This window comes from Arachis ipaensis, chromosome B5 (assembly GCF_059453495.1).
Source record: "Arachis ipaensis isolate K30076 ecotype BB chromosome B5, ASM5945349v1, whole genome shotgun sequence".
Lineage (NCBI taxonomy): Eukaryota > Viridiplantae > Streptophyta > Magnoliopsida > Fabales > Fabaceae > Arachis > Arachis ipaensis.
In genome coordinates this window covers 11199598-11225668 of record NC_142440.1, presented here as the reverse complement: position 1 = coordinate 11225668, position 26071 = coordinate 11199598, and the positions used below count along the sequence as shown (strand labels likewise).

Here is a 26071-nt window from a genome sequence, read left to right as displayed (position 1 = left end):
ATTCAGTTTTGTATTTTTCTGTTTAATTTTGTCATGTCTTGAGTCTCATGGTAAAAGGCAAACAGTGAGGTTTGTAATGAAAAAGCCATAGAGCGGAAAAAGGCAGAGAGTGCAAAATTAAAAGAAAAAAGCCATAGATGTCTTAGAGTTCCTTTGTTCATCTATGTTGTGTTTCATGATTCTGTGGGAATCCCCTTGTAAGTTGGGTTAGCACTTTACAAGTTGTAATCTGTTTGATTATAGTGAAATTCCATCATTGTTGTGATGGAGACTGGATGTAGGCTGCACTGTACTTAGCAGCCGAACCAGGATATATCTTGGTGTAATTTTCTTCCTCTCCTACCCCACTTCTGTTTTCTACTGCACAGGAGCAAAAACCAAAAATGTCTCGTGCCAAGTGACGAGACAAAATGAAAATGTCTCGTGGCTAGGGACGAGCTAAAAACGAAAAAGTCTCCTCTGAATCCATCAAGTGTTAACAAACAAAAAGGGGCTAAGATTCAACCCCCCCCCCTTCTCTTAGCCACTGAAACCATCACGTTGTCCTTTTTTTTTAAGCTTTTCACTTTATATATAAACTTGTTCCAGACTTCATTTATACTTAACACTTTTTTCCAACTATATAATTTAACACAAACTGACACATATTAAAATAAAAAAAATGATTATTTGCATAATTAATATTTATGAATATATTTTTAGTTTAATTTGTTTCGAAGGTGTATTTTATACTTTAATGTGTATTTTATATGGTTGTGTTAAAAAACTAATCAATTTGTCATGCACAAATCGTATTGATTTTTTTTAAATCACAGTAGTGATCACTGTTTGCAATTTGGAAGTTGTAAGGTATTAGAAACCAGAGAGAGAACATCTAACTCAAAATCTTAAAATATCAAGTTAATGATTCTCTCATCTTATAAATTTCTTGTTTCTTTTTGTTTTCTTCGATGTAGAATTAATTTATTATAATTTTCATATTTGCTTCTTAACCGTTTCTATATTTTCTACAAAATTATACGTGATATTTGTAATTTTCAACATAATTATATAGATCATGAAATGAAAAAATCATACAGGGACATTGTTTGAAAAGAGAATTTACTAAACATTAAAAGTACAAAGGAAATGCATTTAGGTAGATTGGAATCCTCCAAAACAATGTTTAAAGTGGTAGCTAGATGCATGAAATATGACCACTTTGGACAAGTTTAAAAGATCTCAATTCCATTTATTTGAACAAGTTTGAAGGATCTCAATGGGATTTATTTAACTGTCTAGCTTGTTCACGAGCCACTTTGATCTCTCAACATAGATAGAGCCGAAGATAGTTGTGAAATGGAAGATTAATTGGGAGTTGGGAATAAGAGGGAAGAAAGAAAATGGTTGAGAGAGGTATTAAATGCACATGGTCTCTCCATATGAACCAGGTGACCCGCATTTTTTATGCCTTCAAATGTTGTCTTATTTCCCAGCAGCCTGTATGTCATGTCATGTATATATATGTTACCATGTCTTTTCAATCACCAGCTAATGAAGGAGGGTAAAACAATAAAAGTATACGTAGGCTCTATGCATATATGATTCTTACTCTTTCATATTGTGTGCAAGCTCCTTTTTGAAAATCTTATCATTCTCACCCCACAGAAGATGAATTCGCTGCATGTAAAGGAAAGAGAACATAGAATTTATGGAGGGGTTAGGAGAATGAGAAACGAATAAAGAAGATTACCTGAGAAAAAATTGGAATGTTGATGTGTTTGTAGCTAATGTGTAAGGCCTCCAAAAGCTCACATCTTTCTTTCCTGTTGCTGAACATCACCTGCCAATTCAACTTATGTTATGCGTTGTCCTTTTTTTTTTTAAGCTTTTCACTTTATATATAAACTTGTTCCGACTTCATTTATACTTAACACTTTTTTCCAACTATATAATTTAACACAAACTGACACATATTAAAATAAAAAAAATGATTATTTGCATAATAAATATTTATGAATATATTTATAGTTTAATTTGTTTCGAAGGTGTATTTTATACTTTAATGTGTATTTTATATGGTTGTGTTAAAAAACTAATCAATTTGTCATGCACAAATCGTATTGATTTTAAATCACAGTAGTGATCACTGAGAGAGAGAGAGAGAGAGAGAGAGAGAGAGAGAGAGAGAGAGAGAGAGAGAGAGAGAGAGAGAGAGAGAGAGAGAGAGAGAGAGAGAGAGAGAGAGAGAGAGAGAGAGAGAGAGAGAGAGAGAGAGAGAGAGAGAGAGAGATTTCAGTTTTTCATTCACACACATTGAGATTTATTTGTACAAGATATTTATACTCATTTTCAGCTTTTAGTTTTACTGAGCGCGAGAGTTAGTTATAGGAAGTTTACACTCTTCTAATTTTTAACTACTCCTTGTTTCTAACTGCTTTGCTGAGTTAGTTTTTGATGTATTCTTATATTCTTCTCTAACTACACCTACATCAACCCTGCTGCTTCATGATTTTCATTTTGCTTTGGAGGTGTACTTACATTAACCCTGCTAATGTGGTCTCTTTTAGCTACTCTGATTTTGGCTCTGAGCCTTAGAAAATTTGATGCTGAGAGTGGCTCTATTAGCATGTCAGAAATCTGATCTTGGGATAGAATATGCTGGATGGTGATTTTCTTTTGCGTAACATAGTCTCTGATAAAATGTTGATTTAGTTCAAAGTGCTTGCTTTTGTTGTGCAGTACAGGATTAGCAACCAGTAGTACAACACTTTGGCTGTTGTTATAGAGACTCAATTTAACCATACAACATGCATTTCAATCAGGAGGTTCTGAATCCAAATAATTTTCGTGAGCCCTGCTGCAAGGCCTCTGTACTCTACTTATATTGAACTCTTTGAGACCGTTGTTTTCTTTTGGCTAGACCAATAGACAAAGTTCTCTCTTAGTACACACAAAATCCACTAGTTGATTTCTTATCATCCATATCACTTCTCCAGTCGGAGTCACAAAATCCGTAGAGTCTATAATCTGTTGACTTATGGAATCGGAGACCATGATGAATAGTCCTGGAAAGATATCGCAATATTTGCTTTACTGCCTTTCAATGGCTCTCAAGGGGATACTGCATGAACTGGGAGGCTTTGTTGACAACATTGGAGATCTCAGGGCGGGTGATTATAGCTTACTGAAGTCAACCTACAATTGATCGATACAAGGCTGGTTTGGGGAAGGGTTCTCCTTCATGAGCTGAGAGTTTCAAGTCAGAGGTCATGGGGGTAGGCATAGGTTTTGCAATGGACATCTCAGCTTTATGGAGAAGATCTTTGATATATTTGGTTTGTAAAATGTGAATTTCTGCTTCATTGTGTCTCACGACCTCTATTGCCCAAAAAGTAGCTCATTTCACTAAGGTCTTTGAGAGAGAAGGTGGAGTGTAACTACTTGAATTTCAGAGTCAGAGGAGACAGTGACCAGAATGTCATCAACATACACATGGATGAATGTGGCTAAGGTGGCTGTAAACTTGGTGAAGACGATGGTAGTGTCTAATCTGGTGTTGTGGAAGCCAAACAAGTGAAGGGTGTATTGTAATTTGGTAAACCAGACTCTTAGGGCCTGCTTTAAGCCATAGAGGGATCTCTGGAGTTGGCAAACATGTTGAGGATGAGCAGACGAAGTGAATCCCTTAGGCTGGGTATAAAGACCTCTTCCTCTAGATCACTGTTGAGGAACGCGTTATTGAAGTCATACTAGCGAACTTTCCATCCTTTTGCAAGTGCAACACTTAACACGACCTTGACAGTGGCTAGTTTAGCCATGGGGTTGAAGACCTGATCAAAGTTGATGCCTTCTTTCTGATGGAATCCATTCGCGCCAAGTCTTGCCTTGTACTTCTGCACCATGCCGTCAGGATACTTCTTGATGTGGAATACCCACTTACAGCCAATGACAGGGGCTGTGTGAGTGGGCCTGCCTGTGAGCCACCATGTATTCTTATGAATTAGGGCTTTATATTCCTCTTGCATCGCCTCACGCCAGTGGGAACTGCTCAATGACTCAGCCATGGAGTTAGTCAACCACCACCACAAGAGCACGATCACAAACCCGAGTGCACGAGTAAGAGTCTGCGTCTGCTGTCGCTATAGGAGCACGATCGCACCGGCCAAAATCGCCAGTCGCCGTAGTCACAAGAGCCAGAGTGCACAGAACCCAAGTTCCCAGACTAGAATTGGCATCAACCACTACCATAGAAGCATGATTACGCAGGTGAATCCCCTCTCTAACTACTGTAACATATGTTTTTGGCTTAAAGATCCCTGATTTGCTCTTGGTTTGCATTGAGTGGACATTTGATGTAGGGACTTCCACAGACGATTATGGCAGCAGCACTTCGACAGACAGTAGTGGCAACGGTTCCTACAAAGATCTCAATTCAACACTTGCAAGGGAGTTCTAATAAGGGGAAACATCAACAATAGTATCAGAAAATGCAGGATAAGACACAGACGCAAGAAGTAATGACTCAGGTATGCAATTAACAATATTGGAAGCATTATATAATGGATGTATGGAATTAGGTGTTCGATTGTGGGGTGGGGAACAGGTAGGGTGGGTCGAGGGCTGTTGTGTAGGTGTTGAGGTTGTGGGAAGATGGGAGTGATGGTCAAGGGAGAGGCTAAAAGGCTGAGTTGAGGACTGCTGTGCTTGTTGCACAACTGAGGATATAGTGAGGGTGGTATTAGAAGGGAAAGTAAGAGAGGATTTTGGTTGGATTGGGCTATAGATGGTGATGACGGGGAGTGATAGAAGGTATTGAAGAAGTGGGGATATGGGAATTCGAATTCGTTGAAGATGATGTTTCTGGATGTGAATTCCTTTCTTGATGGAGATAAACATTTATACTCTTTCTGATTTCCTGTGTACCAAATGAATATGCATTGGTGAGACTTGTGGTTGAATTTGTGAGGGTTGTAGTGTTTGAGTAGGGGGTAGCAGGCACAACCAAATGGTTTAAGGAACGAGTTGTTAGGTTTGCAGCCAATGAGAAGCTCGAGAGGTGATTTGTAGGAGAGTGTTTGGCTAGGCAGTCGTGATGAGATAGATCGCAAAGAGGGTGGCATCTCCCTAGAAAGATAGAGGCAGAGAAGCTTGGGCCATTAGTGTGAGGGTGATTTCAGTGATGTGGCAGTGTTTTCTTTCAACAGTACTATTTTGTTGGTGGGATTATGGGCAGGTTAGTCTGTGATGGAGTATTGGAGTCGAGATAGGCTTTGAATGTGGCTGAGAGATATTCACAAGCATTGTCTATTTGGAGGGATTTGATCTTCAGACTTATCCTATTTTCAATGAGCGCTTTAAATTTCACAAAAGCATCAAAGGCTTGGTCTTTTGTCTCTAACAGATAGGTATAGGTACATCTGGTACTTGAATCAGCGAAACAAATATAGTATTTGTGGCCAAGTCTACTGTGAACAGGGGCTGGTCCCCAAATATCTGAGAATACTAATACAGCATGCATGACAAAGAGTAGGAATGCAATTTTCTTTATTTATTGATTCATGAAGAATATTACATTCTTTTGTGACAAGGCTTACTATTTTGTCACCTGGGTGACCAAGCTTTTGGTGCCACAGCTGCATAGCAAGGTCATTACTTTTACATGTAATGTTTGCATGTACATTTTGAGTGTTTTGTGTTCAGGGTAGGTTTCTATAGAGATACTGTTATTTAGACTTTTATCCTCATTTGTGATTGCTGCAGTGTTGGAAACACTTTGCACAACCATGCGTTTAGCATCAAATTCAGAAGTGACAACAATATGTTATGGGAGCTCAGAGGTCACAGGGGAAGGTATGGCTATATTGCTATTTTTTGTAGGTGAAGGCGGTTCTTGAGTAGTGGTGTTCAAACATGTTGGTATATAGAGAGGTGGAGGGTTGGTGTATGTTGTGTTGTGTCTTGCATTTACTGAAATTCCTTCAAACTTGTAGAGACCATCCTTAAGAAGTCCTTGCAATAGTCTTCCTGGTTATCTAACATTGCACATTGTATATATAAGGCCAAAATTCAAAGAAAACGCAATTGTTCAGGGTAAATTTAGCTACACTTATTAGATTCTTGGAAATGTTGGGAACATGGAGTAGGTTTTGTAGCTCAAAAGGTCTATTTGATGGAATGCATGCATTATAGAGCTTCCAATATGTGTAATTTTCATACCTTGGCCATTACCTCCATACACTTTTTGATCCATTATAGTTTGTCCTGCGTTGAGGTTGTTCTAATCGAAGGTGATGTGATGCGCCAGAGTCTGGGTACCATCCTATCTCTGGGATTGCAGAAGGCAAGGCAAGCGTGAAGGCTCTGAGCAACAGATGGATGCGAGCTGGATTGTTGTGAGCTTTGTGGTGCTTGTCTAGTGTTGTGAAATTCCATAGAGGGAAGAGGTGCTACATTTAGTGATTGCTGTTGTGGATTAGTGAAGTTCTGGTTGAAACGGTGGTAGTATTGAAGTGCAATGTGCCCTATCTTTCCACCCACTTTGGCATTGGGGCCTGTTTTCTTGCCACCACGAAGATCTACCACCTCTTCCTCTAAAACCTCTGGTACGTCCACCTCTAAAGCCTCCTCTGAAGGTTTATGAACTATTGCAATTTTCATAGTTTTCTCCTTGCCTTGTGTTGTTTGGTGCATCGTTCTTTTGAGTGAGGTTTGCTTGGATAGATCTAAGCTCTACTTTTCTGAACCTCTCAATTAATTTTTCTTGTGTTTGCAGCTATGATTCGAATTCACTTTCATATATTTGATCTATTCTTGCATTAGTTATGGTGATGAAGGCACTGCACTCCTCATCCAAACCTCCAAGCGCTGCCTCAATGTATTCCTCCTTTGATAGTGGTACTCCAGGAACGTTTAGAGAATATGCAACTTGGTTTATCTTTGCCATATACTCTGACACTGAGGAGCCGAGCTTCTTGAATGCCTTCAATTGTGCTTTTAGTTGCTTAATTTTTTACTTTACACATGCAGCAAAGTAATCTTCAAGAACATTCTAGATCTGGTAAGAAAACTCACACTCTACCACACGATTGACAAAGGTTGCTTCCATGGATGACGTGAGCCATGCTACTAAGCATTGATCCTGCACTTCCCAGGCAACATATGCTTGATTTTCTGTTTTGGTAAGTTCAGCTTCTGAGTTGAATCTTGAATGAGTTTTTCATGGATCTAAGTGATTTTGCAGTTTATTAACTTTGATGCATGCTAGGGCTTGCTTCCTCCAAGCTTTGAAATTGTGTTTTGAGTTTAATTGATGAGAACGTAGCAAAGGTGTTTTGGATGAAGAGAGTCGTTGGAGTTCGTGGAGTAGCACTTTCATGGCTTCAGATAGGGCTGAAATCAGGTTCTATGGATCAAATAGCTCTGACACCATATAAGGCATCAAAAACTGTTGGAGAGAGAGAGAGAGAGAGAGAGAAGAGAGATGAGAGAAAATGATGGAGAATTCTGTTAAGAGATTTCAGTTTTTCATTCACACACATTGAATTCTATTTGTACAAGATAATTTAGCTTTGCTGAGCTGGAGAGTTAGTTACAGAATATTTCTACACTCTTCTAATCTCTAACTATTCCTTGTTTCTATCTGTTTTACTGAGTCAGCTTTTGGTGATTCTTACATTCTTCTCTAATTACACTTATACGAGTAAAAATTTATTACAAAATAAATAATAATAAAAAATTTCATATGTAAAATACATATTATACCACGAAACTTTCCATTTTGAATAATAACAAAATAAAAAAATCTATAAAAAGATTCTTATAAAAATATAATTTATTTTTAAAAATTATATATTTTTTAAATAAATATTTAATTATCTATAAAAAATTTATTTTCATCACTTTTTCACTCTCCCATGCACTTTTTTTCATAACTACCTGTTCATATCCTAACCCAATAATAAAACCAAGTCCAAAGTATATAACCCCAATGCACAAAAGAAAGGCCCACAAACCTTTCTTCATCTGGCCAACCTACACGAGAAATGGATCCATTGATCCGTCATAATCTTAACTACACCAATAGATCCGCCCAACAATTCAAATATGAGACTTTAATAACCCCTAGATAAAACATAAAAGGAAGAAATAACTACCCACCAGAGTAGGAAGGGAAGTTACAAGAGTGATGATAAATCCATAATTCTCACTATATAAATACTGCTCAAATCTCAGGTATCTCTGAATCCCAATCTACTAAAAATCTGCCTAAACCTTGCTAACTTAAGCATCAGAGTACCTTGTAGGTACCACTCCCATTCTCACTCGTAGACCTCAGATGACTTCGCCCCATTGAAGGAGACGTCAACACCACCACAAAAAGCGTATGAATCTCACGTTTAGACCCAAATTACCAATTTCAGGTAATCCTTAGAACATTGGCACCATGCCGGAGCCTAGAGTCAACACCCAATCATGGCAGACAACTACTTAGAAGACAGACGAATGACATCTGAATTAGAACCCCAAAAAGAAGAACAGATTAACGATGACCAAGTAATTGTTCTACCTCCTCCTCACCAAGAGGTATGGGGACTAATAAAGGAAGAGATTGAAACGACCCAAGAAAAATAGGATCAAAAGTCCATAGACCTAGAACTTCAGGAGACAGAAACACAACGAAATTAATGAGGTTGGTTCAAGGACATCAAGATCGGTTGGAACAACTCGAGATTGAGCTGGAACGACAACGTGAGTCTGAAAGATCCCTATGACATGAAGTACAACGACGAAGGGAATTGAAAGAAAAACTAGAAAGGTTGGAATCCAACCTCATGGGTAGGAGATCCTGAATTGATCGAGAAACTATGCCTTTAGGGAGTGAAGATCCATTCTCAAAAGAAATCATGCGAGCTAAAGTTTCTAGAAACTTTAAAAGTCCAGATATAGACATCTACAATGGAATGAGAGACCCACAACACCACCTAAGTGTAAGACCCTGGATTTCTAAAAAAAAATAAAAAATATAAATTTATTTATAATTTATTATATTTAATTAAGATTATATTTTTAAGAGATTTTATATATAAATTAAGTAATTTCTTATTTATGATTTAAAACTTTAATAATTGAATAATAACAAGGATTTTATATACCTTAAGTTGAATAATTAGATTTTTAACTTTATTTTATGATTATAAAGAAAATTGATTTTTATTATTTTTAATAATTGAATTAGAGTATTTATTTGAAAATAAATAAAGTTGATAATTAAATAGTACTTTTATAGGTATTATTATTGAATTAAGATTGGTTTTTAATTATTCTATTACCCTTAATTCTATTAAAATTACCTAAACTACCAAAAAATTTCCAAATTGAAAATCCTAACCCTAATCCTTTTACCCCACCACCTCACCCAGTGCCATCCCACCCCCATTTCTCCCTCTCAGCTACAACACACACACACAAAACCAAGGATGCGAGAACCGGATCAATCAATAAACCAATGAGGTGACTGGTTTACTGGTTCAATGGTTCGACCGGAGTTCAACCGGTTTAATTAAATATTAAATAAAATTATTAAAAATTTAATATATAATTTTAAATATTTAAATTTCAATAAAATTTAACCTAATAAAATTTAAAATTTTAATTTATAACCTAATAATAAAAAATAACAAACAAATCAATAATAACCACTAACCATTGAGTCTGCAAACATAATCATAATTTAAATTTGGAACAAACATAATCATAATTTGGAACAAACAAACAGAATTACAAAAATATATGAAATCAAACAAACAGACTATGAAATCAAATTGCAGTAACAAATTAAAAACAGAAAAAAACATAATTTAAAACTTACAAAAACAGAATAAAAAAACCTGATTAATTCATTTAATTAACAAAATAAAAAAAAGCTAAAAAGCAGAAGACAGTAGCACTCAACATAAATTAAATGCAGAAGACAGCAATGAAAAAACAACAATTAACCCAGACAAACAAGCAACAATTAACATAATCAAATCCAAAAACCAGCAATTAACTCCCAAAAATGAAAACTGAAGCAGGATAGGGATCTGCTTACAAACACAGAAATTCATAAACTCAAGCTAAGCAGAAATCAGCAAACTCAAAATCAGAAATCAGAAACCAAATAAAAGTACAATAAAACAAGCAAAAGTAAATTGACGATCGACGGCGAATGAGGAATCTAAGTGACGGCGATGGAAGAGGGAAAGTGAGCTCGGGCACAGAGGGGATTGAAGACAGGCTTGACGCGCGAGAGAGAGGGATTGACGATGAGGACGGACCGATGGAGATACGATTTCAAGGTGGCCAACGACGACATAGACAGAGGCAGTGACATCAACAGCGAGCATACCAAGCGACGCGAGGTGAAGTGATCCAGGAGAAGAGAATCACGACGGCGGGGCTCGATGCTGGTTGAGGAGAAGAGTTCGTCAGTGACGGCGGCACTGGTCGCTGGCTGCTGCTACTGGAGATCTGGGAGAAAGAGAGCAGCGCCGGCTAGGGTTTTGTGTGGAGATCAGAGACAGAGAGAGAAAGAGAGGGGTTGGGTGGTGACTGGGTTAGTGGGTTGTGGGTGTGTGCGAGAGAGAAGGGAGGGGGTTTTATACTTTTATATATATTTTATTATTATTTTTTTGAATTAAAAACTGGTAAAAAACCGTCCGGTTCAAGTAGTTCATCGGTTAACCACCAGTTTGACCGGTTTTTCACCGGTTTTTTGTCAGACGATTTATCACTTCAACCGAACTGACTATAGGACCGGTTCCCGATTAATCTGGTTGAACCGGCCGGTCTAGTTTGATTTTCAGAACACTGCACAAAATAAAAGAAAAAGGGAGAAAACAAATGGAATAGGGAAAAAGACATGAGAGACAGCAGAAGAGAGATGGAGATCAAGGGAGTGAGGAAACATAGGAGAACCAGAGAAGACACAGCGCCGACGAGGAACCCGCGCCGCCACCGCACCGCGTCACGCCCTGGAGCCCACCGTCAAACCCGTCATCGCTGCTGAGCCACCGTTGGAAACAGGACTGTGAAGAGAGCCGTCAAGGCGCAGGTGAGAGATGCGGTGAGAGAGATAGCTCGCGTTTCCTGCGCCGTCATCAAGGTCTTCAATGTCGTCGTCAATGGAGGTCTGTTGCTGAGGAGAAAAACGCGACGAAGAAGGGAGACTGAAGCTGATGCACGCGGAGGAGGGAAAACAGCATCGCGGATTGGAGCTGGATCTTTCTGCCACCGTTTCGTCACTACCGCGACTGGGTTGCCGCCGCCATCGCTGTTGGGTCTGACCAGAGAGAGAGGTGACGGTGGTGGATGTTGGTGCTGTTGCATGTTAGAAGGAAGGGCCGGTACATTGTCTCAAAGCCACTGCGTCACCACCAAAGTTTCCTGCTGCCGTTCCACCTGCCGAATGTCATCACCGGAGTTGCAGCCGTTTTGTTCTTTGAGTTCTTCTCCGAATACAGTAGGTTGTCTTACTCTGAAACCTTTATAGTCATCGTTTTGTTATATATTACTGAGGTTTTCGTGACATTAAATGTCTCAGGGTTGAGTTACTATTGTTGTATGGTGCTTCTATGGCTACCACCGTTACGGAAAACTGTCGATTTGATGTCGTTGATTTCGGGCTAAGAGAAAAGGGTTTTTAGACCCGTTTGGCTTTGTGGTTTTCGACTGTTTGAGGTAGGGATTTTTATTAAAATCTATTTTATATTACCGAATTGTTATAAATAGATATGGACATGAAAAATGTATTTCTATGATTATATTTGTCTTATGGATGTGATTGTTCGCTTAATTGAATTACTGACTGCTTGAGTGGTGTGCGGTTGTGGATGAGAAATTGATACTGAAACTAGATCGGCATTGAAAATGATTTTATTTTGGAAGTGATTTGATTTTGAATTGGCTTGATTTTATAAATAATTTAATATTGGAGCTGGCTGATTTTGAAAAACACCTATTATTAGAATAGGTTGAATTTTGGTAAATGATTGAGATTTGAAAATAAATTTGATTTATTGGAAATAAACTGAATTAGAGAAATAAATTGATTTTGAAATAGTTTGACATCGAACCTGATCTGATATTAAAACTGGTTTAAAAATTAGAAAGGATTTGATATTTGATAATTGTTTGATATTGAAGTTGTTTGAGAACAGGTTGAAAAATGTGGTTTTGATGGGACCCGTAAGGATGGCATAGTCCGAATTTTACAGAAGATGTTACCTAAATTTTTATAAAAATTGGAGATTTCTTTTAAAGTGGCTATTTAAAAAGATTAAGATTTAAGGATTATATGACTTGTTTCGGAGTTATTAGGAAAAAGATTATGTTTTGAGTTTGAATTCTTAATGAACGGAATGGGAGGAATGATGAGGATTGAATTTAAAAGAAGAATTATGAGATTTGATTTTAAAAGTATGATTTTTTTAATGAATTGAATGATATTGAGAAATGGATTTGAAAATGAAATTGAATTTGATTAAGAGTTGAGACCCCAGGTAAGAGGCAGTGGCGTTGTCCACTTGCTCCGGGAAAGAGATGAGAAATAAGAATGCAGAAAACTGTGTTTGATTATAAAATTGAATGAATATGGTAAATGAGACATGGTTGAGGATGATTGATGACAAGTATATCTTTATTTTCTCTCTGGTTGTAAGAGTGATAGGGCACCTATTTTCTCTAATAGTGACAGGATACATAATCCCTCTAATGGTGACAGGGCACATATTCCCTCTAATGGTGACAGGGCACGTATTCCCTCTAATGATATTAATGCACAACAGAGAGACAGTGTCCAGGTTAGTTACCGGACATGTCAGGTTTGGCTATATAACCGACAAATGAGCTCATCAGCCATAGAGTAGACATGCATCATATGTATTTGCATGCTTTGTTTGGGTTTGAATTTGTTTTGGTTTGCCTAACTGTTTAACTGTCTTTAACTGCTATCCGAGCTACTTGCTGTAACTGCTATCTATACCTGTGTTTTCTTTGTCTATTTTGTCTGTGTTTATTCTGGTGTGGCGCTTTTGAGATTGAGTTTTGGTGCTGAATTGATGATAGTGTTGGTTGATTGCATGATTGGTTTCTGATTGAGGTTTAGTAAAGTATGAAATATCAAGCTGGTTCAGCATAGGTTTAATGAACCTATGTTTGGAACAGGTTGGTCATTCATACAGTTAGAAAACTTTTAAGATTCTTTTATAAGAAAAGTGAGTTTTGGATCTAGATACTTAACTGATTTCTTTTAAAAAGGCTTTGAATTTTTGAGTAGTTAAACCGTCGATTTTTAAAAGATTCACAAGACATCGATAATCACTGAGTTTGAAAAAATAGATTTCCCTTTAAATATCTTCTTATGACATTCTAAAACTCCGTGGTGAGACCGTGTGGTTAGGTTCTCATCCCCTATAGCTTTATCTTTTCAGGAGACGAATGACAAGGCTCACGAAGAGTTTTATTGCGTTTTGCTTATTTGATGTTGTTGTTTTAGTTGTTATTTATTTATCCCTCACCATCAATATTTTATTTTGTAAGAGGGATATGAATTGTATGTTTTGTATGTATACTAAATTCATAAGCTACTTATGTAAACAGTGTTGTATATATGTACGTGTTTGTTGGTTTGCAAGATAAAATATTTTTTTAATTTTTTTCAAAGAAAACAGCGATACAGTTTCGAGTCAAAGGCTCTTATTTATTATTAAGTATATGAAGTCGTCGTAATACTTCTTGCTATCAGAGTGGCACAGCCAAAAGCGTGACATTCTGATAGTGAGGATGTTACACTAAGCAATTTCAAAAGTTGCATGTATTTGGTCGATGCCTCTGATGAAACTCAGTGCAAAGCCTTCCAACCACTAGGGGTGTGCATGGCCCAGCCCGGCCCAAAGACCCGGCCTGACCCCAAACACTTTATGGGCTAATTTGGTGTGATTTCACCGGGTCTAGGGCCAGATAAGCGTCTCAAAAATAGACCTGGTCATTATTTTGGGTCGGGTCCGGACCATAGTTCAGGTCACCCAAACTCGGCCCAGTGGCCCAGTCATCATACACAATTAATATTTTGTGTTATTAGTGATGGATGATGATTATTCTTATGTGGAATTTAAGTATTGTAAACCTTAATATTTTGTGTTATTAGTCATTATAAGACTATAAGTTAATGTTTTATGTTTAAAATGCATAAGACTTTAGAGTAATGCATAATATTGTGTTATTTGTATTGATTTAAATATTTAGTGTTATTAGACAATATTAGTATTGATTATGGTTATGCTTTAATTTTAGAGAAAAGTTGGTTCTTGTTATATTTTTATAAGTGAATATTTTCCATGTCAAATAATGGTTAAAGTCTTGGAAATTTGGATATTTTCACATGCTAGCTTACAAGAAGGTATCAAGGTAATGTAATGTAATGTTAATGGCCCAATTTTCACCCGGTATAATCGTGGCCCGAAAGTGTATAGGTTTCATCGGGTCTAGGGCCAGGTTCAGGTCTAACAAATAGGCCCGATATATATTTCGGGTCGGGTCTAGGTCACATCAAACCTGGTTTCACCCGGCCCATGCATACCCCTACCAACCACATTGACCAAGGCAACAATGAAGTGATTCGATAGTTTTCCACCAAGGTCGGTCACTTGCTTCGATGACTTGGCCAAGAGTTTCCTCACTTAATTCTCCATTCAAATTGATAAAGCTAAACATACTCCAAGCCTCATATGTGTCAAACAAGAGGTTAGAGAATCCCTCAGGTCCTACATAGAAAGGTTCAACAAATCATGTTTGGAGATTCAAAACTTGTCCACTAAAATAGCTATCGTGGGGATCGTTAATGGCCGTAGAGAAGGTCCCTTCTCAAATTCCATATCAAAAAGGCACATGAATTCTTTGTACGAGGTTCGAGAATGAGCTAAGGAATACATTAACCTGTAAGAAACCACTCAATTGAGGAGGCCTGCTTCAGGACTAAACAACCAATACCAACCTCGAGATAAAGAAAAGGAGCCAAAAAAGAAATAAGAATACAACTTAAAGACCTCGGAGATATCACTCTTACACTCCATTGCGAGTCTCCTTGGTTCACGTCTATAGAGAAATATGCCATACTGAAAAGATATCACCTCCCAATTTCATTTGAAGCAAGAAAGCAAAAAATCGGTCTGAAAACTGTGAATACCATAATATTTAAGGCCATTCAACCAATGACTCCTACGACTTAAAGAACATGATAGAAAAACTAGCCAGAGAAGGGCAACTGGATAAATATCTCGCTGGGAAGATGGATGAAACCAATAAAAGAAAAAAATACAATGAAGACAGGGAAAGGTGAGAAAGACCAGCAAGAACACCTGAAAGGCACATTTACATGATTGTTGGTGGATTTGCAGGAGGAGGAACAATTAAGTCCTCCTATAAAAGGCACTTGAAGGAAGTCTACCAAGTTGAGGAGAATGAGAAAATACCTAACCCTCCTACGGCAACTTCCTTCAAAGAAGACACTAGGGGAATTATGCCCAGACATGATGATCCAATGGTTATAACCGTGATCCTAACTAATGCTAATCTCCATAGGACCTTGGTGGATCAAAGAAGTTTAGTTGATATCTATTTAAACAAATCTTTGATAAATTAGGGCTGGAGGAAAAAGATTTGAAAGCATTCCCAGACTCTCTTTTTGGGTTAACTGATTCACCTATCCAACTTCTGGGGTACATCACATTGTACATTAATTTTGGTAAAGGTTTAAAATCACATACCATAAATGTTGATTTCATTGTAGTAGACATGTCATCATCATATAATGCCTTGTTAGATCATACAATCTTGAAATTGACTTGTTATTGTAGTTTCAACTCCTCATCTTTGCATGAAATTTCTGACTCCGAAGGGGATAGCTACTATAATAGGAGATTAGAAACTGGCCAGAAGATGCTATAATGAAATCCTAAATCTATGGGGTTGCCCAAAGGGAAAGGAAATAAACTTAATAGAGCTCGGCGGTATCCGCGTTCGAGAAGATTTGAGACCCCAACCTAAAGGGAGGACATAACAAGTGAAAATAGGCGACAAAGTTGGAAAAACTACTAATGTGGGGACCAATTTAAATCAAAACATGAAAGGTGATCTCATCAAGCACTTACAAGGTAATTCTGACCACTTCGCATGGAAAGTCTCTGACATGCCCGGCATCCATCCCGGCCTCATGTCCCACAAAATTGCCATATACCCAAGCTTACCACCTATGCAACAACGACGACGAAAGGTCACTCCCGAGTGAGCACAAGTCATGGAGGATCAAGTTCTAGCACTCCTGAAAGCTAGATTCATAAGGGAACTAAAATACTCCTTATAGCTAGCCAATGTAGTGTTCGTTAAGAAGCAAAATGAGAAATGAAGGATGTGCATAGATTGTACCTACCTCAATAAAGCTTGTCCTAAAGATCCTTACCCTCTGCCCAACATTAATATTTTAGTCGATTTAGCCTCAGGGTAGAAGTTTCTTTCCTTCATGGATACCTACTAAGGATATAATCAAATCCTGATATACGAGCCTGACCAAGAGAAGACATCCTTTATTACGCCTAGGGCCAACTATTGTTATGTAGTTATGCCCTTTGGGTTGAAAAATATTGGAGCAACATACCTGTGACTGATGAATAAGGTATTCCAACCTCACTTGGGAAAGCTAATGGAACTCTACGTAGATGATATATTTGTCAAAACCAAGGAAAAACTAGCTTATTATCCTACTTATCAGAAGTATTCCACACTATAAGATATCACATGATTAGATTAAATCCCACTAAGTACACCTTCGCAGTAGAAGCAGAAAAATTCCTTGGGTTCATGCTTACCCAAAGGGGCATTGAAGCTAACCTAAACAAATAGACAATCTTGGAGATGAAAAGTCCAAACTGCTTGAAAAAAGTCTAGCAGTTGAATGGCAAATTGGCGCTCTGTCCAAGTTCTTGGCTAGCTCCGACCTAAGATCACTGCCACTATTTGCGATCAACAAAAAGGGGCACAATTTTCAAAGGACTCAAGAATGTGAACAAGCTTTTCAAAAATTTGAAAAATTCTTGAGCTAGCCACTGAGGAGGGAGAATAACTTGTGCTATATCTAGCCGTTGCTATCTGGGCTCAAAAAAAGACTACAAGAAGTAAAAGGAGCATGGGCTAAAGAACAACTATAAGTACTATAGGCATATTGGACCACTCCAGAGTCCAAAACTGGAGAATCTCCCTTCTGACTTGCCTATAGAATGGAGGCTATGATCCCCATTAAAGCCAAAGAAAAAATTCCAAGGATGAGATTTTACAATGAAATCGGTAATGTTCAAGCCCCAAATGAAGAACTCGACCTCCTTCCAAAAGTCTGAGAACAAGCTCGGATAAGAGAGGAAGCGTTAAAGCAAAGAATGGCTACAAGGTATACAAGAAATTTATAAGGAGGAACTTTGCCATGAACAACCTCATCTTGATAAAAAAAATGACATTGGAGCACAGAAGTCGGACGAGGGAAAGCTGACAACAAATTGAAAGGACCTTACAAGATTGCTGAAGTCTTAGAAAATGGTTACAATAAAGTGTCCGACCTAAAGGGTGACGCGATATTATAGCTAAGAAAGCGCACCTTGCTCCCTGATGTACTCTTTTTCCTGACTTCATGGTTTTGTCCCAAAAGATTTTTCTGTAGAGGGTTTTAACGAGACATCATAGCAAGGACTAAAAGTTAGAGTTATAAAAACTCTTGGTAGCAACTAGCAAATACATTTGTAATATATTTTATTAATAATATGTTCTTTACCAAATTATTCACACCAATTCATGCTCCAAAAAACACGAAAATCATGATCGGCCTCAAAGTGGTCGGCTAGATAAAACGACGAGGTCCGAGTTAGTGTGTGATTCATGCAAGCGAATTACCTTTAAAATAGCTTGGATGTAAATGAGTTGTGCAGATAATGCCAAAGTAAATCACAAAAATGTCTTAGCATGATAAAGCGTTATTATGAAAATGATGCAAATCATAAAAATAGTAAGGAGACAAAGAAATTAGCAAAAATCAAACATTCAAAAAGCCCAAAATAGGCCAACAAGTGTTCAATACTACAAAAAATTATATTGTAAAATAAATTAAAATAAAAGAAAAGCTAACCCTTAGGGAAAGCTTTGATACCAACAGCTCGAGAGACCTCCTCGGAAGAAGCAAGCTGAGAAACCTCAAAGACAGGGGCAGCTTGTACGACCTATTCAACAGGAGCAGCCTGTACAACCTCTCCGACAGAGGCAGTCAATTGGATAACTTCAATAGGGACAACAGAAGCTTTGAGGATCTCGGAAGGAATGGCATCCTTGTCATCCTCAGGAATGAGAAATATCTCGCCATCCACCACAAATTTATCAGGATCGATGGGAGAAATATCCACCTTAAGAGCAAGAACCTTGAACTGGGCTTTCAATTTTGCCACAGTATCATCCAAGTCCTTCACAACAGCACGCTCCAATTTCTCGTGCTCCTGTTTGAACTCCTCAAAGTTGGCCCTCCAAGTCGAGCCTCTCCCCAAAGACCCAAACATAGCTCTCTCCCACTTTATTTCTTATGGCCTTCTCTTTGTCTGCCCTCTCATTGGGCTGTTTCACCATATTCCGAAGAAAAGCAGCATCCAACTTCAAAGTAGTCCTCTCAGCCTCCAACTTGGATTTGGCCCTCTTAAGCTCATCCACCTCCATGCTAAGGTCGGATACTTCCTTTTGAGTGGCATTAAGTGGAATTTGGCGAAGCTTTTTGAGAAGGGTCGTGCACACCCCAGCAGTTCGGATACCTCCCTTTGTCAGATCCTCTAAATTCTTCTCTATGGTAGTATCATCCATATCAATGGAGCTACTAGGCATAATATACTTTTTAGCAAAAGCAATAGCGTCAAAGCCCTACTCGTAGACGCTACCATATTTGATGGAAGGAGTTTTCCATTTCTGAGAAGATCTATAGGCCGACAACTTAAGAGGCACTACGGGAACTACTGGGGCAGAAAGAGGGCATTGTTTGAGAGGAGAAGGCTACGTAGACTTTTTTATTGATAATAGGTCGAACCAGTTTTTAGAGAAGGGGTTGAGCTACCGCCTAACTTCTTAGCCTTCTTAACTTGGCTTATCGAGCATCCTCGTTCTTCTTTGCTTGTTTAAGTTGTTATAGGCAGTTGAGCCACTAGTAATTTTGACTATAATAAAAAGAAATATGGACCTAGTAATTACAAGACATGCATATGGAAAGTTATCTACAAAATAAAAGCTATTTGCCTAACTCAGTTAGTAGATAGCTCGACTTTGCTACCAAAAATTTCTTTGTGTCTAGATAGGGAGATCAACCCCAACATTCATGGAATAAGGTTACTATATCTTGCTCCTCCTCGTCAAGTTCCACAAAACTATACTTCACGACTACAAACACCTCATCCCAATACAAACAAAACATATAATCATTTTGCTCATTCTGATAAAAAGGTCGGACACCCTTGATAGATCGAACCTTAAAATAGTAGTTCTTAAAGTCATGGAAGAATTCCTCAAAAATGGAAAAAATTCTCCGATCTTGAGTAAATCAGAAAGAAGTCCATTGTTCTTTCTTAGAGCTAAAGGGTTTGTTTAATTGAAAAGAATAAAAGAAAACCTCTAGGGACAAAGGCAGGTCAAGTTCTTGACAAATCAATTAGTAAACTTTTAAGAAACCCCACGAGTTTGGGTAAAGTTGGGTAGGAGCGACTCTAAAAGCAAAAAGGACACCCTACTCAAAGTTGGTGAAAGGACTCTTCACACCTAGCCTAATAAAGAGACACTCATACATGAAGAGAAACTGCTCTTCCAACCTGTTATATCGGGCATAGAAAATCCTCTTCTTGGGATCAGGGGCCTTTAACACATACTTCTCAACTTCTTCGTGTTCCTTACAAATCCTATGTTTAAGTAAAAAATTTTCTAACATCTCACTATCTACTACAGACACAGCAACTAGGACTATGCTATCTACCCAGTCTAGGTCAGAAGGAATATTAGAAGGCATAACTTGTACTACTGAATGAGACATACAGAAAATATACCTACAAAAAGAAATGCAACTAAGTTACTACAAAATCGGACAAGCAATAAGTTGGACAACATAGGAAAAATATCCAAGCAACCCTGACCGTTCTCGACAATAACAGATGCCAAATGTATGGCCTTAGTTCGTAGAGTTTCAAATGGCACCATCATCAAAAGCAGCAACGGTGCCATTTAGGGGAAAGATAAAATCCCAAAAATCACATATTACAAAGATCAACCAAAAACATCAAGCATGCTATCACAAGAAAACAAAGATTCAAAGAAAAATGTATCCAACAAAAGGCTCAACGAAAATAATATCTTTTATCATCACAAGTAGACGCATCAAGATTTTAAAAGATATTTTTTTAGAAGTTTCAAAAATCACATTTTGCAGAAATGACAAATCGTAACTATTAAATATCTCAAAAACTCAGACACATCATGCAAAAAGAAATTTATAACCACATACTCGAACAAGCAAAACCATAAAAAAATAATGAAGAAAAAGGAAGTGCCAACTTGGATAAGAGAGAAGGGATAACAAAGAAGCACACACACACACCACATGACTCAGAGAGATGACAGACCCACAAAATTGCAAGAAACAACTCGTCAGAGGGAAAGATACCAACAGAAAAGAAATTGAAAAGAAAAATGGTGCCTCAAGAACGTGATAGAGAAAATGAAGGGGTTTTGTGAAAAGGAAATGAAAAGCGAAAAAGAAGAAGGAGGAGAAGAGATGAGGTTATATAGCTTCGAATAGGGACAAATTATCCAATTCACCCTGTTTTAAAAAAGCTTTTAATACTCTGCACAATTACCAAGGTAACTGAAAAGACGCGCAAATGGTTACAAACATATGAAATGTCACATCAATTCAAAATCATGTTGAGATAGCCGACCTCTTCATATGAGATTGCGTCGAGAAAGTCGACCTAACCAACTTGTGCAAATAACAATAGTGACTCAAGAAGCAACTCGGCTGAATGGCCGACACTGACTTGAACAAACTCAACATCGAGCAGTGGCACTATTCATACCCTGACCCAATAATAAAACCAGGCCCAAAGTAGACAAGCCCAACAGACAAAAGAAAGGTCCAGAAAACCATTCTTCATCTGTCTGACCTACACGGGAGCGGATCCACTGGGCCTTATGTCTGACCCACGAGTAGAATCTTAACTGCTCCAACAAATCCGCCAACAATTCAAATATGAGACCTTAACAACCCCTAGATAAAAAGAAAAAATAACTTCCTACCAGAGTAGGAAGGGGAGTTACAAGAGTGAAGATAAAGCCATCATTCCCACTATATAAATACCACCTCAGAACTCATGTATCTCTGAATCCCAATTTACTAAAAATCTGCCTAAAATCCTTACTAACTTTAAGCATCATAGTATCTTGCAAGTACCATCCCATTCTCACTCGAAGACCTCGAATAGCTTTGCTCCATTAGAGGAGACGTCGACACCACCACCAAAAAGCGTTTGCATCTCACGTTCAGACCCAAATCACCAGTTTCAAGTAACCCTCGAAACACCACTGTTTATTTCCTTTTTCTTTTTCTTTTGTAGGAATGATAAGTGAATGATCACTTTATTTCACATATATACAAAAAAAAGTAGAAAATCCATAAAAAAAAAATTAACTATCCTATTGTTTGCTTGATGTTTTGCCCAGGTTGGCTGTAGGTGGGACTATGGGTGTGTTTGGTTTAGCAATAGAACGAACGATATAAAATACGTTCAATCTTCTTGAACATTAGAAGCAACAAATTGTAGCTTTTGCGTTCAATTGTTAATTTGGAGAAGTAATTGAAGAAATTTATTTTTTTCTGCCAATTTTATCATTCAATCTCATTTGTTAGAGGAGATACCAAGAACAATCATCAATCATCAAAATTTTTGTATTTTTTTTCATGGTTATGCTTTACAAATAATTTTTTTATGCTATCATTTTTAGTACTTTTTTTAAGTTTCAACTTTTTTATTAATTTATTTTTTTTTTTTCATAATATGGATATTTTTGTTTAGAACTTTTTTTTGATGTTCTCTAATGAATATTGTTGTATTTTTTAATAAAATTTTTAATATTTATTATTCATATAATTTTTTTAATTATTTTTGTTGATACATATTTTGTATGAAATTTTGTTATTTTTATAATATAAATTATTAATTTTATTAGAAAGACCAAATTAAATACTAAAATAAATACTAAAAAATTATGATCAAGAGAGTACTAAATTTCAATCCATAAATTTAAGTTCTTTCAAAAAAATAGCCAAAAGGGTTAAAAAAATATTATTTTAGATGATATAAATTCATGTTTTTTTAATAATTTTTATCTAAACGTGATTTTGAACAGAGAAATGTTAGGAGGTCATCAAACTTTATTATTATTTTTTGCCATCACTTAATTATTAACTCAATTCTTTTAGTCTAGTTCTTTTAGTTTAGTAATCTAACAATATACTTTATCACATACTTTTAAACATTGATGACTAATTGATGGCCAAAAATAATAAATTCTGATGGCCTCATTCCTTTTTTAAATAATGAAATACAAATAACATTTATTTTACTATAATTCATTTTGATACAAAATTACCAAACATAAATTATATAACACCAACTCACTTTTTATCAAAATCAAATTTGTAAAATCAATTTGATGCAGATTCTTATTTATAAACTTTAATCTGTCAAATTGATGATTGAGCAGTATTGAGCAAGTTTACTGCTTCAAATAAAATGTAACAAAAGTAAATAAAAGTAAATAATATTATTGTTGAATAACTTGAGCACAAACCTTGAGAAAGTCGTTGTGAAATCGATTAGGGAATGAAATGTTTTTGTGAATCCCTAAAGAGAGAAGGCCCTTGACTCCATCAACAGTGGATGGCATTAACATCTCTGAACACGAAGAAAATCCAACACCGTTCACTATCTCCATAATGATGGACTCTTTGATGGCCACAACGGCGCCAGAGATGACCATGCCATGCACCATATCAGGATACATTTCCGCCATCTTAAAGGCCACCATCCCACCATAGCTGAACCCAACCAGCACGCACTTCTCCACCCTGAGCTTCCCCAATCCCACGGCTAAACACTCCGCTTGAAACTCTAGCGATCGGTTAGGACTGTCGGTGAAGGAGCCGCCAAAAAAGAGAAAGTCTGGTACGTAAACAGCATAGTGTTTGGATAAGGATGCAACTTGGAATTGCCAGGTCATGATTCCATCTCCGCAGAAGCCGTGGAGGAGAACTACTACTGGCTTCTTGGACTTGGAAACGAGGTTAGGACTAGAGATGGCATATGAAGGAACCCAGAATCTCATGTGTGTTTCCGGGTGTATCTCTACTGTGTAGGGTTTCACCCCGGCCGTGATTTTCATGAGCCATTGCAGAAAAGAACAGTGAGCGGCTACCAGGTTCACCATTTGATCTTCTAACTAGTACATAGAAAATACTAAAAATAGCACAATAGATTTATTAGCAGAATTTTAAACTATTTCTTATCAACAACAGCTTTTTACAATAGAAAAAGTACAATAGAAAATAAGAAATCAAATAATACTAAGAAAATGGTTTTTGTAGTGCTTAAAAATTTGATGTCTAATTACCAAAAAAATAAAAAATTAATATTTAATTTAAAATGATAAAATTTAATAAATTTAAAATATTTAAAATTTATTATATAAAATAAATTAAAAAAATTAGACTCCAATAATAAACACCATGAAATTTTTGGATTTTTTTCTATTATAAAATAAAAAAAATATTTTCAAAAATAAATTACACTAGCATTAATGTTTGGAATCTGTGTCCTTTTTTTTTAGTTTTTCAAAATCTTAGGCGAACTTATAAAAACTACTCAAAAGTCAAAAGTTCGTCTAAGTCTAAGGTGACTTTTTTTTTACAGTACATTTTCTGGTTATATTCATCTTTATTTTTTCATTTATAAAATAAAGATTCATTACACTATAACATATTAATGAGTACAATAAAATAATTACTTATTAATATTGGTATATTAATACTCATTAACATGCTTATTGATTAAATCTTTTATATAGATTTAATAAATTCACATATCAGTGTATATTGATACATTAGTAATTAAATTTAAAATAAAAAATATTTATTATATTATAAAAATATTAATAAGTACTCTAAAAAATATTAAATAAGTAATTATTTTATTATGTTTATTAATATTTTTATAGTATAATGAATATTTAAATATGGTATAAATGAAAAATAAGGATAAACATAATGAAAAAATAATTAATAATAACGTGAAAAAAATTTATAGTTCATATTGGTCAATAATACATAAAGAAAACGAAAAAATTTTATTATAAATATCCGATTGAAATAGATGATTTTTTTTCTTTATAAAAGGTACTATATAGTGTGTATTTATTATAGATATTTTATTATTCATAATGTAATTATTTTATTGTACTCGTTAATATTTTTATAGTATAATGAATATTTAATTATAGTGTAAAATAAAAAAATAAAGATAAATATAATAAAAAAATATATGTTAAAAGGAAGTTTGTGTAAAATTTAGATAAACTTAGTGTAATTTTTAAAAATCCGTCTAAGGCTTAGGCAAATTTTGTGTAATTTTCGGAAATTTGTCTGCGACTTTGGCGAACTTTAGAAAAAAAAAAAAAAAAACGGATTCCAACAAATGATATTAGTTTAATTTATTTTTAAAAACAAAATATTTTTTTATTTTATAATAAAAAAAAATCTAAAATTGGCCCACAGAAATAAGAGAGGAGAAAGAGAGTCACCCATCACTATATATAATTATATAGTGTCCCTACCTTTCCCTTTCCTAAAGCTTTTTGTATCATCATCATTCCCTTACAAAATAAGAATATTATATACATTTTTTTTTGTATATTTTTTAGTTTTGATATTAAAAATAATTAATAAAAATAACAAATATATTTTGTATCATAAAAAATATAAAAAATAATACAAATTATTATTTTTTATAATAAAATATATTTTTTATTTTAATTTTATCTCTGAAATTTTAATCAACATCAAATATATTTCTAACAATTAAATTTTTAAAAAATTTAAGATCAATCTAATAATAATACATAACAACTATATTTGATTTATTTATGTTAAAAAAATTTTTTGTAAAAGTATTACTGAATTAATCCTATTTTTTTTTAAAAATTAACTATTAAAAATATATTTAATAATAATAAAATTTTAAAATAAAATTAAAATAAAATAAAATTTATAAATATTTTTAAAAATTTTAATAAATTTTAAAAATAAAAAATATACTTTACCCATTTTTGATCCCCTAGTACCCTACTATATATATATATATATATATATATACCCATGTGTTGCACATGCATCTGTCCCGAATATGTCCTTACATTGCAACTTTAACCCCCACTCAAATTCATTTAATTGAGTGTTAGGAGAGCAATGTGGTCTATAAATTTTCAATTTTTATATATATTTAAAAAGAATAAAAAATATTTCAAAATGAATTCTTTTGATTTCTCTTTTCATTTGCCAATGAGTTACAAATACTCCAGTAAGGCCTATCTCAACATTTAATAGTAATGCTAAAAAATAACACCGTTATAAGGTTCATTTTTCTCATATTCCATTTTTATTACATCAATTAATGGCAATAATAAAATGTGAATTTAAAAATTTTGTACGTGTTATTTGAATTATTTACAATTAAATCAATTTAATAACTTAGTTTATTTTAATTTTTAGATTTAAGTATGTAGCTTTAAGAATTTGGATGTGTAATTTTTAAAATTTAGATGTTCAGTTTTGTAATTTTTAATGTGTAATTTTTATATTTTTAATTTTTATATTTTATCTCCATTGTGTAGGTTTCACCCCAGGCGAGATCTTCATGAGCCATTGCAAAATTGAACAAGTGAG

The 26071-nt window shown here is 35.5% G+C and overlaps 1 protein-coding gene across 7 annotated transcripts; it reads right to left on the bottom strand.

Moving 5' to 3' along the window:
- Window positions 1-1092: 1092 nt before the first annotated feature.
- On the bottom strand, window positions 1093-23562 carry LOC107642877 (uncharacterized). 7 transcript variants are annotated; one of them, XM_088488101.1, is made up of 4 exons: window positions 22927-23562; window positions 1733-1822; window positions 1592-1659; window positions 1093-1479 (listed from the first exon to the last, which is right to left on the bottom strand). In XM_088488101.1, the coding sequence occupies exons 1-4, from the start codon at window positions 23560-23562 to the stop codon at window positions 1347-1349; spliced, it is 927 nt and encodes a 308-aa protein (XP_088344227.1). In that variant the 3' UTR covers window positions 1093-1346. The 7 variants fall into 7 exon arrangements, 1 of the variants encoding a protein (XP_088344227.1); XR_015883503.1 differs by lacking the exon at window positions 22927-23562 and adding exons at window positions 2521-4398; window positions 6211-7531 and having other exon boundaries at window positions 1399-1479; window positions 1592-1822; XR_015883504.1 differs by lacking the exon at window positions 22927-23562 and adding exons at window positions 2521-4398; window positions 6298-7531 and having other exon boundaries at window positions 1399-1479; window positions 1592-1822.
- Window positions 23563-26071: the final 2509 nt, after the last annotated feature.

Coding starts and splice junctions, on each gene's coding strand:
- LOC107642877 (XM_088488101.1), bottom strand. CDS start 23,562: ATGGTGAACCTGGTAGCCGCTCACTGTTCTTTTCTGCAATGGCTCATG. Junction 1,823..22,926: donor TTCACAACGACTTTCTCAAG/GTTTGTGCTCAA, acceptor TTGAATTGGCAG/GTGATGTTCAGCAACAGGAA. Junction 1,480..1,591: donor CTTGCACACAATATGAAAGA/GTAAGAATCATA, acceptor CATGACATACAG/GCTGCTGGGAAATAAGACAA.